General features: G+C 43.5%; 2 protein-coding genes across 3 annotated transcripts in view; one reads left to right on the top strand and one right to left on the bottom strand.

Annotated features, from left to right (window-relative positions):
- The window catches only part of LOC139379032 (serine/threonine-protein phosphatase PP1-beta catalytic subunit-like), a 35276-nt gene extending 32615 nt beyond the window's left edge, over positions 1–2661 (top strand). The window contains exons 7-8 of the mRNA XM_071121757.1: positions 1102–1236; positions 1764–2661. Of these exons, the coding sequence (XP_070977858.1) occupies positions 1102–1236; positions 1764–1868 (240 nt within the window). The 3' untranslated portion in view covers positions 1869–2661. The remainder of the gene's footprint in view (positions 1–1101; positions 1237–1763) is intronic.
- Positions 2662–4268: 1607 nt separating this feature from the next.
- Positions 4269–13402, bottom strand: part of LOC139379031 (equilibrative nucleoside transporter 2-like) — a 56985-nt gene continuing 47851 nt past the window's right edge. For both annotated transcript variants that reach the window (XM_071121756.1, XM_071121755.1), the window contains 7 exons: positions 10181–10278; positions 9904–9973; positions 8875–9065; positions 8540–8642; positions 8186–8271; positions 7738–7937; positions 4269–7311 (listed from right to left, as the gene is read on the bottom strand). In XM_071121756.1, coding sequence (XP_070977857.1) covers positions 7200–7311; positions 7738–7937; positions 8186–8271; positions 8540–8642; positions 8875–9065; positions 9904–9973; positions 10181–10278 — 860 coding nt within the window. In that variant the 3' untranslated portion in view covers positions 4269–7199. The remainder of the gene's footprint in view (positions 7312–7737; positions 7938–8185; positions 8272–8539; positions 8643–8874; positions 9066–9903; positions 9974–10180; positions 10279–13402) is intronic.

The raw sequence follows: 13402 nt of genomic DNA, 5'->3' as shown, positions 1-13402 counted from the left end.
TGTCCCCCCCCACTCCACTGATGTGCTGACTGTGTCCCCCCCCACTCCACTGATGTGCTGACTGTGTCCCCCCCCACTCCACTGATGTGCTGACTGTGTTCCCCCCCCACTCCACTGATGTGCTGACTGTGTCCCCCCCACTCCACTGATGTGCTGACTGTGTGTGTCCCCCCACTCCACTGATGTGCTGACTGTGTCCCCCCCACTCCACTGATGTGCTGACTGTGTGTCCCCCCCACTCCCTTGATGTGCTGACTGTGTGTCCCCCCCACTCCACTGATGTGTTGACTGTGTGTGTCCCCCACTCCACTGATGTGCTGACTGTGTCCCCCCCCCCCCCCCAGTCCATTGATGTGCTGTCTGTGTGTGTCCCCCACCTCCACTGATGTGCTGACTGTGTGTGTCCCCCCCCCCACTCCACTGATGTGCTGACTGTGCCCCCCCCACTCCACTGATGTGCTGACTGTGCCCCCCCCACTCCACTGATGTGCTGACTGTGTGTCTCCCCCCCCCCACCTCCACTGATGTGCTGACTGTGTGTCTTCCCCCCACCTCCACTGATGTGCTGACTGTGTGTCCCCCCCCACTCCACTGATGTGCTGACTGTGTGTGTCTCCCCCCCCCCACTCCCCTGATGTGCTGACTGTGTCCCCCCCACTCCACTGATGTGCTGACTGTGTCCCCCCCACTCCACTGATGTGCTGACTGTGTGTCCCCCTCCACTCCACTGATGTGCTGACTGTGTGTCTTCCCCCCCACCTCCACTGATGTGCTGACTGTGTGTGTCCCCCCCACTCCACTGCTGTGCTGACTGTGTGTGTCCCCCCACTCCACTGATGTGCTGACTGTGTCCCCCCCACTCCACTGATGTGCTGACTGTGTGTGTCCCCCCACTCCACTGATGTGCTGACTGTGTGTGTCCCCCCACTCCACTGATGTGCTGACTGTGTCCCCCGCCAGTCCACTGATGTGCTGACTGTGTCCCCCCCCAGTCCACTGATGTGCTGACTGTGTCCCCCCCCCACACTCCACCGATTTGCTGACTGTGTGTCCCCCCCACACTCCACTGATGTGCTGACTGTGTGTGTGTGTCTTCCCCAGGTGGTGGAGGATGGCTATGAGTTCTTTGCCAAGCGGCAGCTGGTGACTCTGTTCTCAGCTCCTAACTACTGTGGAGAGTTTGACAACGCCGGCGGTATGATGAGTGTTGACGAGACCCTGATGTGCTCCTTTCAGGTAACGTTACTAAAGTAACGTCAGTATAATATCCGTAGTGTCATTGCAACCACTGACAACAGACAATAAGTAGTTTGGTTGTAATTAGGGTAGACTGACTGAGGGTATTCTCAGGATAAGTCCCTAAAGTGTGTCATTCTACACACAGACGTTTGTAGTCCTACACTGTTTATTCAATGGTGCGGCAGGGTAGCCTAGTGGTTAGAGCGTTGGACTAGTAACCGGAAGGTTCCAAGTTCAAATCCCCGAGCTGACAAGGTACAAATCTGTCGTTCTGCCCCTGAACAGGCCGTCATTGAAAATAAGAATTTGTTCTTAACTGACTTGCCTAGTTAAATAAAGGTAAAAATATATATATATATTTAAATGAGGTACTTGTCAATGCTATGTTGTGATTATCAGTACTATCACTCTGCAACAGCCCTTAGCTTTGATAGAATGGTTTTATTGATTAAAGAATCATTTGACAGGTGAAACATGCCTTGGATTTAGATGTATAGTCTTAATGGTCCACCGTCACTCTGTAGATCCTGAAGCCGTCTGAGAAGAAGGCCAAGTACCAGTACGGAGGGATGAACTCCGGCCGACCCGTCACCCCGCCCCGCACCGTGGTCCCACCAAAGAAACGGTGAACAAGGAAGAGAGAGAGAGCAGAAGGGAGGGAGATGGAGGGATGTCGTGGATGAGTGACGGTCCCTCATCAGTTTTTCACAATGGAGAAACACTTAGCAGAAATAAATAAACATAGATAAAACACACAGCAAAGTTTTTGATTTCATGACCCCCTGCCCCCCACCTCCGTTGTGTCTTTTGTTGTCATTTCCCCCTCTGAACTGTTCTGTGTCACGCACTGCTCCCCATGTGTAACCAACCACACCCGTTTTTAAAAAAAAGTTGCGCTTTAAAGGAAACAATGACAACACAAGGTGGTCATTCTGTTTGCATATCGGAGGCTTTTTCTTCATACTTTTTTTTCTTGCTTTTTGGCTTATGACAGATTGACAACTACTAGCCCCAGTTGACCATTTCACCCCACCCCACCTGTCAAGTAAGAACAGGTGTTAATGGGGGGGACATTTTTGGGTTGGTCAAGTGTCTTTTTCATTGAAATATGTGCTTTCAATGCAGTGAAAAATAAAACACTTCAAAGTATTGTAAAAAGAAGACTAAATCACACAGAAATATAAAAGTAAATTGAATGTCACCATTTCAAAGCTATTTCCAACAGCAGCAACTAAAATTCCTCAACTCAAAAACTATACAAATGGTTCCCTTCGCTGTAGTAGCACATAATACATTGTTGTTGTCCAATCGTATGATTGTACGATCCTGACGAATCAAATCCCTGCTCGCAGCCACAATCCAACTGATTGGAGTTCCATAAAAAAAGTTGACTTGTATGTATTAAACACTACAGTGTAACAATTATGTCCAACAAGACTCGTTCTTCTCATAGCCAGGGTCTCAAAAATATGTATTGCATGTACTTTAACAATAGCTGTCGTTTCACTATCTAAAACTAATAATTCAATCACTACTCTGCTTTTCTCTGGTCTCGCATCGTAAAAAGTTGTTACACAAAAGGTTAACTCTGGTCTTTCCTATATTTCACTCTTCTTGCTCATGTTTTATTACCCGGCACTATGGTGTCAACAGTGGATGTCACTCTGGATGATAGCGTCTGCTAAATGTAAATGAAGGATGTCTTATCTTAAACGAGATCTATATGCAACATTATGAATGTTTAAAGAAATGCTCTGGTACTTTGGCGACTAGTAAGTATTTTTTGTGTTGATAACGATCTGTGTTGACAACAATTTAATGTTAAATCATTCAGACATGGTCATGACCTGAGTCCTGACACCTTGGTCCTGATTCTCGAACCTTTTCCAGAAATGTGCACTTGCACACCCCTCGTCATGGATTTAACAGCGTAGGACTGGTGTAAAATTTGGTTGGAGGGAGTTTACCGTTTCCACAGTCGTTAACATCCATGCGAGAAAGTTGTAAGTGCACACTTCGGGGGAAGGGTGGAAAATCGGGATGCAACCTTAGTAATGCTCCAGAGCCCAGTTCCCCAAAAGCATCTGAAGACTAAGTTCATTATTAGAACCATAGGATCCTATCCCATGTCTCTTTTGGGAAACCGGTCCCAGACCAGTGGTGTATTGAGAGGTAGACGCTGGTACACCCACGTATTTTTCAGTGGGCATTGAGTATACTCACTTCTTAAACCCCTGATGCGTACCAAAGTAGTGTGGGGAAGGTATTCGCCGAATCAATTAATAAGGCTGATGAAACCGATCAGTATGTTAATCTTAAAATGTTGAACTATTATTTATTCACGTTTTAAGCACAGCAATGTTCCAAAATGCAATTTTGGGGAAAACACCTTTCTAAAACACCACAAAAATCTATATTTCTTCGATTTTTCCCAGACCTCAAAAGTGGTCTCGTGATGTGGTTTAAGCATCGTTATGGACTTAGAGCATCCAATTTGGTTGTTTATCTTTTTTTAAAGTTTCAGATTTCTTAAAAAAAATCTGAAACTTGTGAATTTCTTAGTTGACAGCCTCTTGTATCTGTTTCAATAGTAGGCCTACTATTAGCCTACTTGCACAGTACAACTTGGGCTGACCTGACTGCGAAAGACCAGGATGGGATTGATCATTTTAGGTCATTCAGAGAGTATAGCTAGTTTTTCATCCAGTTGGCGACAGATTTTTTTAAATATGCATAAAGAAAATATATGCATTTTCCCACCAGTGGCGTTTCCACCAAATAGATTTGTTGAGGATAAAAGTCAGTGCGTGAAGACGTGATGCACACAAAATGTACGCGATTTAGTGTTAAAAATCTAATGTTCAATGTGTTTACGTCGCATTTTCAACTCTACTGATAGTTTTGTCACAAAAACTGTTATAAAGCAAATGTGCCTACTCTGGTGTTGACACGTGGCCAACAGCTGGCAGACAGTGAGGGTAGACTAGTAATGAGGTTATGGCTAAATCAGTCATGCATCGATCACCATGTCACCAGAATCAGACCCTCAATATTTATTTAAAAGGAGCATCAAGATTACCATGCACTTTCACCACCCTGTAAAGTCCATAATTAATTTAATATGTAGCCTAATAAACTGCATGGTTTCCAGAGTCGTAGCTGGAGGACCACACATGTCATCGCGTGACTCATTATGTTTATTATATCAATATTTACCCATAAAGGTGTTTCCACCACAATTTCTCGCATAATTAATTTTACTGACACAAAAATATCCCATGTGCGAATTAACAAATTATATGTCGGTATTTATAAAATTGTACTTAAACTACCCGTTTTCATCACAGCTGTCGTGATTTTTATATGGTATGAAACTGGATGGAAACGTGGTTTGTATTACTATTTCTCATAGCATTTTTCTCACAGGGCGGCTTTCCTTCCCTGGGCGGGACGTTTGAATTTTTTTGGGGCAAAATGATTATACCCACTTCTCCAGTCACCACTGGTTCAGGTAGACGGGTATTGTTCAAAAACGCTTCCTTCCTTCCTCGACCACTGTTCTAACGTGACAAAATAGATGAAAGCTGTGTATTGGAGTCCTTGCTAACACATATGCAATTGTGATAGGCCAGTGATTTCCTAAAGTAAGGAAGGGTGCATCTGTAGAGTATTTGAACAGGGCCATTACCCTCATCAGCCCTTCATCCAGCCATTCTGAAACCAAACGGATGTTTGTCTCAACAACACCACGTACCTTGTTTGTCTCCTACATATAGTATGACAGTTAATTCTCACTCCATTCAGAAAACACTCTTAAACGTTGAGCAATCAAATCAAAAACAAAGATTTCATGAGAGGGAAACATAAAAAGGATTTTAAAACAACGGATACTTATATTAGAGGAAGGAAAGTCTAGAAACCAAAATAGAGCAAACACAAAGTTCATACAAGAGTTGGTAAGGTTCTAATCAATGTGTTCATATCTGGAATGGAAACAGAATGGGCAAAAAATAAATAGTTTATAGACATATAAATCTATAACTTAATGCACAGCTTTAGAAATGGTTGTCGATTAATGTTTAATGGCACTCCGTTAAATGTATAATCTGACTCCATTAAATCATCGTGGCCATGATACATTCAAGGAATGAAAATTGGCTGATAATTATGGAATTGTGATTTAGTGTTATGGTAATGTATTTAAAAAAAAATTCTGTAATGTGTTTTACTCCCAGTGTCTGTGTAATATGAACTCAAATATTGGCAGATACAGACACCTTACCCTTAGCTGGCTCATCAACCAGTGACCGCTAGACGCTATTCTTGTTCTTCATCTGTTCAAAATACTATAGTTTAGTCTAGTAAATGACAAACAGCGAAACAAAAACAAGTGCTGTTACTTAAATCCAATGAATTTACATAATCGAAACAGAATAGCTGACACTTTTTCATGGTGACAAAAAGTTAAACATTTTGTTATTACAGAAAGCCAAAAGCAACACCCTGTTTACAACAAAGCAGGGAGTGTATCCCTTTTGTTTTGAAAAATCTGTCACAGCACACCTTTGTACATTATACCTAAAACCAAAGCTCTGTTCAAACAACGTGACTAGACAGCAACAGGTTAATAGGTAGGTTAGCAGCACAGAATGGTGTTAGGGCAGCGTTTCCCAAAATCAAACCTCGGGACCCCAACGGGTGCACGTTTAGTTTTTTTTGCCTTAACACTACACACCTGATTCATATTATCAAAAGCCTGATGATTAGTAGATTATTTGAATCAGCTGTGTAGTGCTGGGACATTAAAACAAAACGTGCACCCCCTGGGGTCCCAAGGACCGAATTTGGGAAACACTGTTATGGTCAGACTGAACGCTACCCTCAGGAGAACAGTGGGAAGAAGGAGGAGTGGAATGTGGTCTGGTTCCCATCACCTCCTTGCCCTCTGTTCCTATCATTACACTGCATCATTTCCTGCTTCTAAAACCTGTCCTACTGGGCCATTATCCTGACATGAACAGGAAGCGAATGGAGTATTTTCTAGGAACTACATTTCACTCTATTGAACACACCCCAAGTGGTCCTCTCCACTCCAATGGGCTAGAATGACATGAGTATGCTGATGTCCACAGACCGATGTCCATGTTGTCTGTGTAATGTAGTGCCTTTGTACTGATGTGCAAATAACATAATGAAGAAACCTATCTGTAACCAAATGCAAACTAAGGGAAATAATTGAATTGGTCTTCCGTGCAAAAATAATGTACTATTTCATATTGTCATGATATCCAAAATAAATCAAAAGTTTTCAATCAAATCAAAGGCTTTGTGGAAAAATATAAGTACTTACTCATCAGAGCTAGTAATCCTGATTTCATCTGATGTCGTTATGAAAATAAGACTTCCATGAGAAAATCATCTACTTTGTGGAACAATCCATTAGTTCTCCATAAACTCCTCTAGCTACTGTTCTTGACTAAGGTTAGTGCCTTAAGAAAACAACAGGGAAACAAACATTATACAAAAAGACTCCTTAAAATGGTCCAACTCAAAAATAAGGACCCAAGTTTAAAACTGTTTGGCACCGACTGTGTCTATTCATTGTTGTCCGATGAGAGGCAACCAGAGTCTTTTACTACTAACCACTGTAAACCAGTTGTAAAGTAGCTAGTCATGTAACGTCATACCCTTCATATCTCAGTTATTTCAATACGTGTTGTGCATGTCAGGTAGCTGGGGAGATGATATTCAATCCCTGGTATAATATCTATTGTGGTCAGTACTAATATCATTTTGATGCAGGCTTTTCTTTAGGCAGCTCTATTCCCAGCCTGGGTCCTTCTAGGTATGACGATGGAAGTGGATGATGTTATGGCGTGTCATGGCGTGTCCCGTCACTTTACGGATGGGGATGGAGGTGGCTGTTGACTGATGGTGGTGGTCCTCTGATGTGTGTGTGTCTAGACCAGTAGTCGCAGCAGGAAGGACAGGGCGGCCCCGATGGAGAGGCCCAGGGCCAGGAAGAAAGTCATCAGGGCCCCGGCCGTCTCTGCATCTTTAGGAGTCACCAACCTCGGAGGAGACGGAGAGAGAGACAGGCGTGTATTCATAAGCATACTGTAGCAAAATTATTTGTCATGGAAAAATAAAACACAAGCATTTCTTATTGGACAAATTCGGGTAGGCCCCTTCCGGTTTCTGCTCGTGTGGTTCCTATTGAATACACCGCAGATATAGGGTAGGTTTTGTTGTGGTGTTACAGTGGCAACAAGGAAGTTGGCATGGTCGGGTGAGAGAAAAAGTATGTCAGGTGACTGAAAGAGAACTCCAGAGTGTGTGGGGGAGAGAAGTGGTACCAAGAACTTGTTAAGCCAAAGGTGACTAAAGAAGAGTGACACCATGACAAGTAGATTGGATTAGTCAATACGTGAATAACTGGAATAATGTTATGACAGGGGACTGTCACGTATGGTGCGCGCGTGTGTTACTTCTACTCACTGTGGGGCGTAGGACATGGAGAGGCAGACGCAGTATCCGTTGGAGAGGGAGAAGAGCATCATGATGAAAGCGAAGGCAGCGTCGTGGGAGAAGAGGACGGGGAGGTAGGAGCGGCTCTGGACGTTACAGAACATCAGCAGGGGAACAAACACCACCCTGGAGACCACCAGCCCCGGGAACAGACAACTCTCCTTGGGGGGCTGCGGTCCACATACACAGAGAAATGTTACTGATATACAAGGTTGGATAGACACAATAAAATCATTTTAGAATAATAACTAAATGTAATACTAAGAACTAAAACTTTCGTGCTGGGAAAGAAAGTGAAGGATTATAAAACACTGAGAAACCTTGAAAGTTGTTACATAAATCAAATCCATTGTGATCCTATCAAATGTGTAATAAAATAACATTAATCCACAGAGATGAAATGGGATCAGACACCTACCCACTGGACCAGGGTGGTGACAGTTCTGCCGATCCAGTCACACACGTTGAAAATGAGGAAGCAACACACAGAGATGAAATAAGGTTCTGATGGGAGGAAGAGGGAGAGAGGTGCTTCATCTGAGTTTTACATCTCATGCATATTAAACATACAGTATACATATCTACACTCTTAGGAAAAAATGTGCTATCTAGAACCTAAAAGGGTTATTCGGATGTTCCCATGGGATATCTTTTTAAAGAATCCTTTTGGTTACAGGTAGAAAATGGTTCTACCTGGAACGAGAAAGGGTTCTCTTACGGGGACAGCCGAAGAACCCTTTTGAAACTGATTTTTCTAAAAGTGTATACATACCCCATTTCCCAGGGTATATGGTCTTGACGTCCACAGTGACGGCGGGGAACACAGCGAGAGTGACGGTGAAGACAAAAACAACACAGAAAGCCATCACCCATATCTGGAGAGAGAGAGAGGGACAATGTAAGAAATATAGTGGAAACTCTCCCATGCTTAAATTCCTCTGGTGCTTTTAATGCATGTTGGGGAGTGAACAAGTGCACACTTCAGAAAAGGGTAGGGAATTGGACCTCAACTATACAACAGAGCCATATATTTAGAAAATAAAAAATAAAAAAATAAATATATGACCAGTAGAGAGCCTGCTGAGTAACAACAGAGGTCAGCATTACCTTTTTAAACACCTCCATGACAGTGGACTTCCTGTCCCTGACCTCAGCCTGCTCCAGGGTTAAGAAGGCCTGCTTGGGACTGACCCCAGCCCCCTTTACCTCCACCTCCTCGCCACTGGCACCTCCATTGGCCAATGAGCCATTGTCGTGGCCATACAGCTTGCCGTTCTCCGCCGTGCCACTCTCTGTCACTGAAAGAAAGAGAAAGATTTCAGGGAAAATAGATTGACTTGACCTAACACTGACCAATCAACAGGCAGATGTAAATGTGTGTGGGAGGGATGGCAGATGTCATTATAAAGGGAGGGAGGGATGGACACTAGTTTCTGGAGCCCACCAGACTACTACATTATCTGTTAAGAATAGGGCCAGGAGTTTTTCCTCACCCCATGACCTCATCAGGAAAAACTGGACCAAGCTATGGCTGGATTACTGTAGTCCCTAATTAGAAGTCCCTGATCCCTCCCGGACCGATATTGAACAGCCCTGGCTTTCCTAGACCTTTGTTAATTTCCATGGAAACATCTATTGACGTTAACAGGAGAGTGATGGGGTGGTTTAATAGTGTCTGATCTGTAAATGTCCCACAGGGCAGCTCTTTGTCTGGGAGAGGTTGCTGCACTAATTGGATAAATGTGAATAAACTGGGCTAATGGGATAATGATCTGTTGAATCAGTTCTATTCAGACCATGGCCTGTATGCATCTTGCGTCTTAGAGTAGGAGTTCTGATTTGGGATCGCCTTTGCCTTTTAGATCACAATTAACACGATTACATGGACGGGGGGAGACCTAGACCTAGATCAGCACTCCTACTCTGAGATGTTTGGATATGTACAACCAATGTTCCCAAGCCCGAGACTGCCGCACAGCTCAGTGCCAAAAACAATTAAAGGGAACTTTGCATACAACCCCTGAGTGTAAAGGAGAGTACTAGCAGTGACAATCTGCACTGCTGTGGATGGTCATTGGTGAGATATATGAGCACAAAATAACCCACATCTTCTCTCACAGCTTTCAGCAGCCTCACCTTTCAGCAGCTCATTTGCAGTCTCCACCTCATAACTTCTGCTCTTGTCCAAGTAAAACTGGGCAAACTCCTGGATGAGACCGGAGCAGAGGCCAAATGAGACAGACTGAACATTCCCTGACCTTGAACACAGATTCCTCAGGTAAAACAAAGTCATGCCGTACGGCAGTATGGTCAGCTACAGGCCCGGGGTATACAGGGTCTGTTCTGAGGCCCAACCTGTGGTATCTACCAGGGCTTCTATTACATTCTAGTCCTGTAAGGCTGAGCAACTCACCAGGCGAGGCAGTAGGAGGTAGCTAAGCAAAGTGATCAGGGTTCCTACACACGGCGTGATGAAGTAACCCAACGCAGCCGTCTCAGGGTCCGTATCACCTGTCACACACACACAACCACAACCACACACACAACCACAACCACACACACACACAAAAGAGAAAGGAGAGGTCAGAGAACTACTTACAAGTGGAGTTTTAGAGGCCACATCATACTCATTTGTCTATATTTTTTTTAATTTGATTTGACAACTGAAAATACATGAAATGTTACACCAGGCAAAAGATACATATAGGATCATTTGAAGATATACAGATATATACACAAAAAGTCTAGAGACTATTTCCACTGTGATCCTCTGTTGGTTAGAAAGATGGGCACTCTGTTTCATACATTCAATCATAGATAATGTTCAAATATACATACAGTGCCTTGCGAAAGTATTCGGCCCCCTTGAACTTTGCGACCTTTTGCCACATTTCAGGCTTCAAACATAAAGATATAAAACTGTATTTTTTTGTGAAGAATCAACAACAAGTGGGACACAATCATGAAGTGGAACGACATTTATTGGATATTTCAAACTTTTTTAACAAATCAAAAACTGAAAAATTGGGCGTGCAAAATTATTCAGCCCCCTTAAGTTAATACTTTGTAGCGCCACCTTTTGCTGCGATTACAGCTGTAAGTCGCTTGGGGTATGTCTCTATCAGTTTTGCACATCGAGAGACTGAAATTTTTTTCCATTCCTCCTTGCAAAACAGCTCGAGCTCAGTGAGGTTGGATGGAGAGCATTTGTGAACAGCAGTTTTCAGTTCTTTCCACAGATTCTCGATTGGATTCAGGTCTGGACTTTGACTTGGCCATTCTAACACCTGGATATGTTTATTATTGAACCATTCCATTGTAGATTTTGCTTTATGTTTTGGATCATTGTCTTGTTGGAAGACAAATCTCCGTCCCAGTCTCAGGTATTTTGCAGACTCCATCAGGTTTTCTTCCAGAATGGTCCTGTATTTGGCTCCATCCATCTTCCCATCAATTTGAACCATCTTCCCTGTCCCTGCTGAAGAAAAGCAGGCCCAAACCATGATGCTGCCACCACCATGTTTGACAGTGGGGATGGTGTGTTCATTGTGATGAGCTGTGTTGCTTTTACGCCAAACATAACGTTTTGCATTGTTGCCAAAAAGTTCCATTTTGGTTTCATCTGACCAGAGCACCTTCTTCCACATGTTTGGTGTGTCTCCCAGGTGGCTTGTGGCAAACTTTAAATGACACTTTTTATGGATATCTTTAAGAAATGGCTTTCTTCTTGCCACTCTTCCATAAAGGCCAGATTTGTGCAATATACGACTGATTGTTGTCCTATGGACAGAGTCTCCCACCTCAGCTGTAGATCTCTGCAGTTCATCCAGAGTGATCATGGGCCTCTTGGCTGCATCTCTGATCAGTCTTCTCCTTGTATGAGCTGAAAGTTTAGAGGGACGGCCAGGTCTTGGTAGATTTGCAGTGGTCTGATACTCCTTCCATTTCAATATTATCGCTTGCACAGTGCTCCTTGGGATGTTTAAAGCTTGGGAAATCTTTTTGTATCCAAATCCGGCTTTAAACTTCTTCACAACAGTATCTCGGACCTGCCTGGTGTGTTCCTTGTTCTTCATGATGCTCTCTGAGCTTTTAACGGACCTCTGAGACTATCACAGTGCAGGTGCATTTATACGGAGACTTGATTACACACAGGTGGATTGTATTTATCATCATTAGTCATTTAGGTCAACATTGGATCATTCAGAGATCCTCACTGAACTTCTGGAGAGAGTTTGCTGCACTGAAAGTAAAGGGGCTGAATAATTTTGCACCCCCAATTTTTCAGTTTTTGATTTGTTAAAAAAGTTTGAAATATCCAATAAATGTCGTTCCACTTCATGATTGTGTCCCACTTGTTGTTGCTTCTTCACAAAAAAATACAGTTTTATATCTTTATGTTTGAAGCCTGAAATGTGGCAAAAGGTCGCAAAGTTCAAGGGGGCCGAATACTTTCGCAAGGCACTGTATATATAAAGCAAATATACACACCTACACTTTATATACAGTCGTGGCCAAAAGGTTTGAGAATGACACAAATATTAATTTTCACAAAGTCTGCTACCTCAGATTGTAAGATGGCAATTTGCATATACTTCAGAATTTTATGAAGAGTGATCAGATGAATTGCAATTAATTGCAAAGTCCCTCTTTGCCATGCAAATGAACTGAATCCCCAAAAACATTTCCACTGCATTTCAGCCCTGCCACAAAAGGACCAGCTGACATCATGTCAGTGATTCTCTCGTTAACACAGCTGTGAGTGTTGACGAGGACAAGGCTGGAGATCACTCTGTCATGCTGATTGAGTTTGAATAACAGATTGGAAGCTTCAAAAGGAGGGTGGTGCTTGGAATCATTGTTCTTCCTCTGTCAACCATGGTTATCTGCAAGGAAACACGTGCCGTCATCATTGCTTTGCACAAAAGGGGCTTCATAGGTAAGGATATTGCTGCCAGTAAGATTGCACCTAAATCAACCATTTATCTGATCATCAGTAACTTCAAGGAGAGTGGTTCAATTGTTGTGAAGAAGGCTTCAGGGTGCCCAAGAAAGTCCAGCAAGCGCCAGGACCGTCTCCTAAAGTTGATTCAGCTGCGGGACCGGGGCACCACCAGTACAGAGCTCGCTCAGGAATGGCAGCAGGCAGGTGTGAGTGCATCTGCACGCACAGTGAGGCGAAGACTTTTGGAGGATGGCCTGGTGTCAAGAAGGGCAGCAAAGAAGCCACTTCTCTCCAGGAAAAACATCAGGGACAGACTGATATTCTGCAAAAGGTACAGAGATTGGACTGCTGAGGACTGGGATAGTCATTTTCTCTGATTAATCCCCTTTTTGATTGTTTGGGGCATCTGGAAAAAAGCTTGTCTGGAGAAGACAAGGATGAGTGCTACCATCAGTCCTGTGTCATGCCAACAATAAAGCATCCTGAGACCATCCATGTGTGGGGTTGCTTCTCAGCCAAGGGAGTGGGCTAACTCACAATTTTGCCTAAGAACACAGCCATGAATAAAGAATGGAACACATCCTCCGAGAGTAACTTCCTCCCACCATCCAGGAACAGTTTGGTGATGAACAATGCCTTTTCCAGCATGATGGAGCACCTTGCCATAAGGCAAAAGTGATAACTAAGTGG

The sequence above is a fragment of the Oncorhynchus clarkii genome, chromosome 21 (genome assembly GCF_045791955.1).
Source record: "Oncorhynchus clarkii lewisi isolate Uvic-CL-2024 chromosome 21, UVic_Ocla_1.0, whole genome shotgun sequence".
NCBI lineage: Eukaryota > Metazoa > Chordata > Actinopteri > Salmoniformes > Salmonidae > Oncorhynchus > Oncorhynchus clarkii.
The sequence above is the reverse complement of the archived record's forward strand: the minus strand, read 5'-3'. Positions and strand labels throughout refer to the sequence as shown.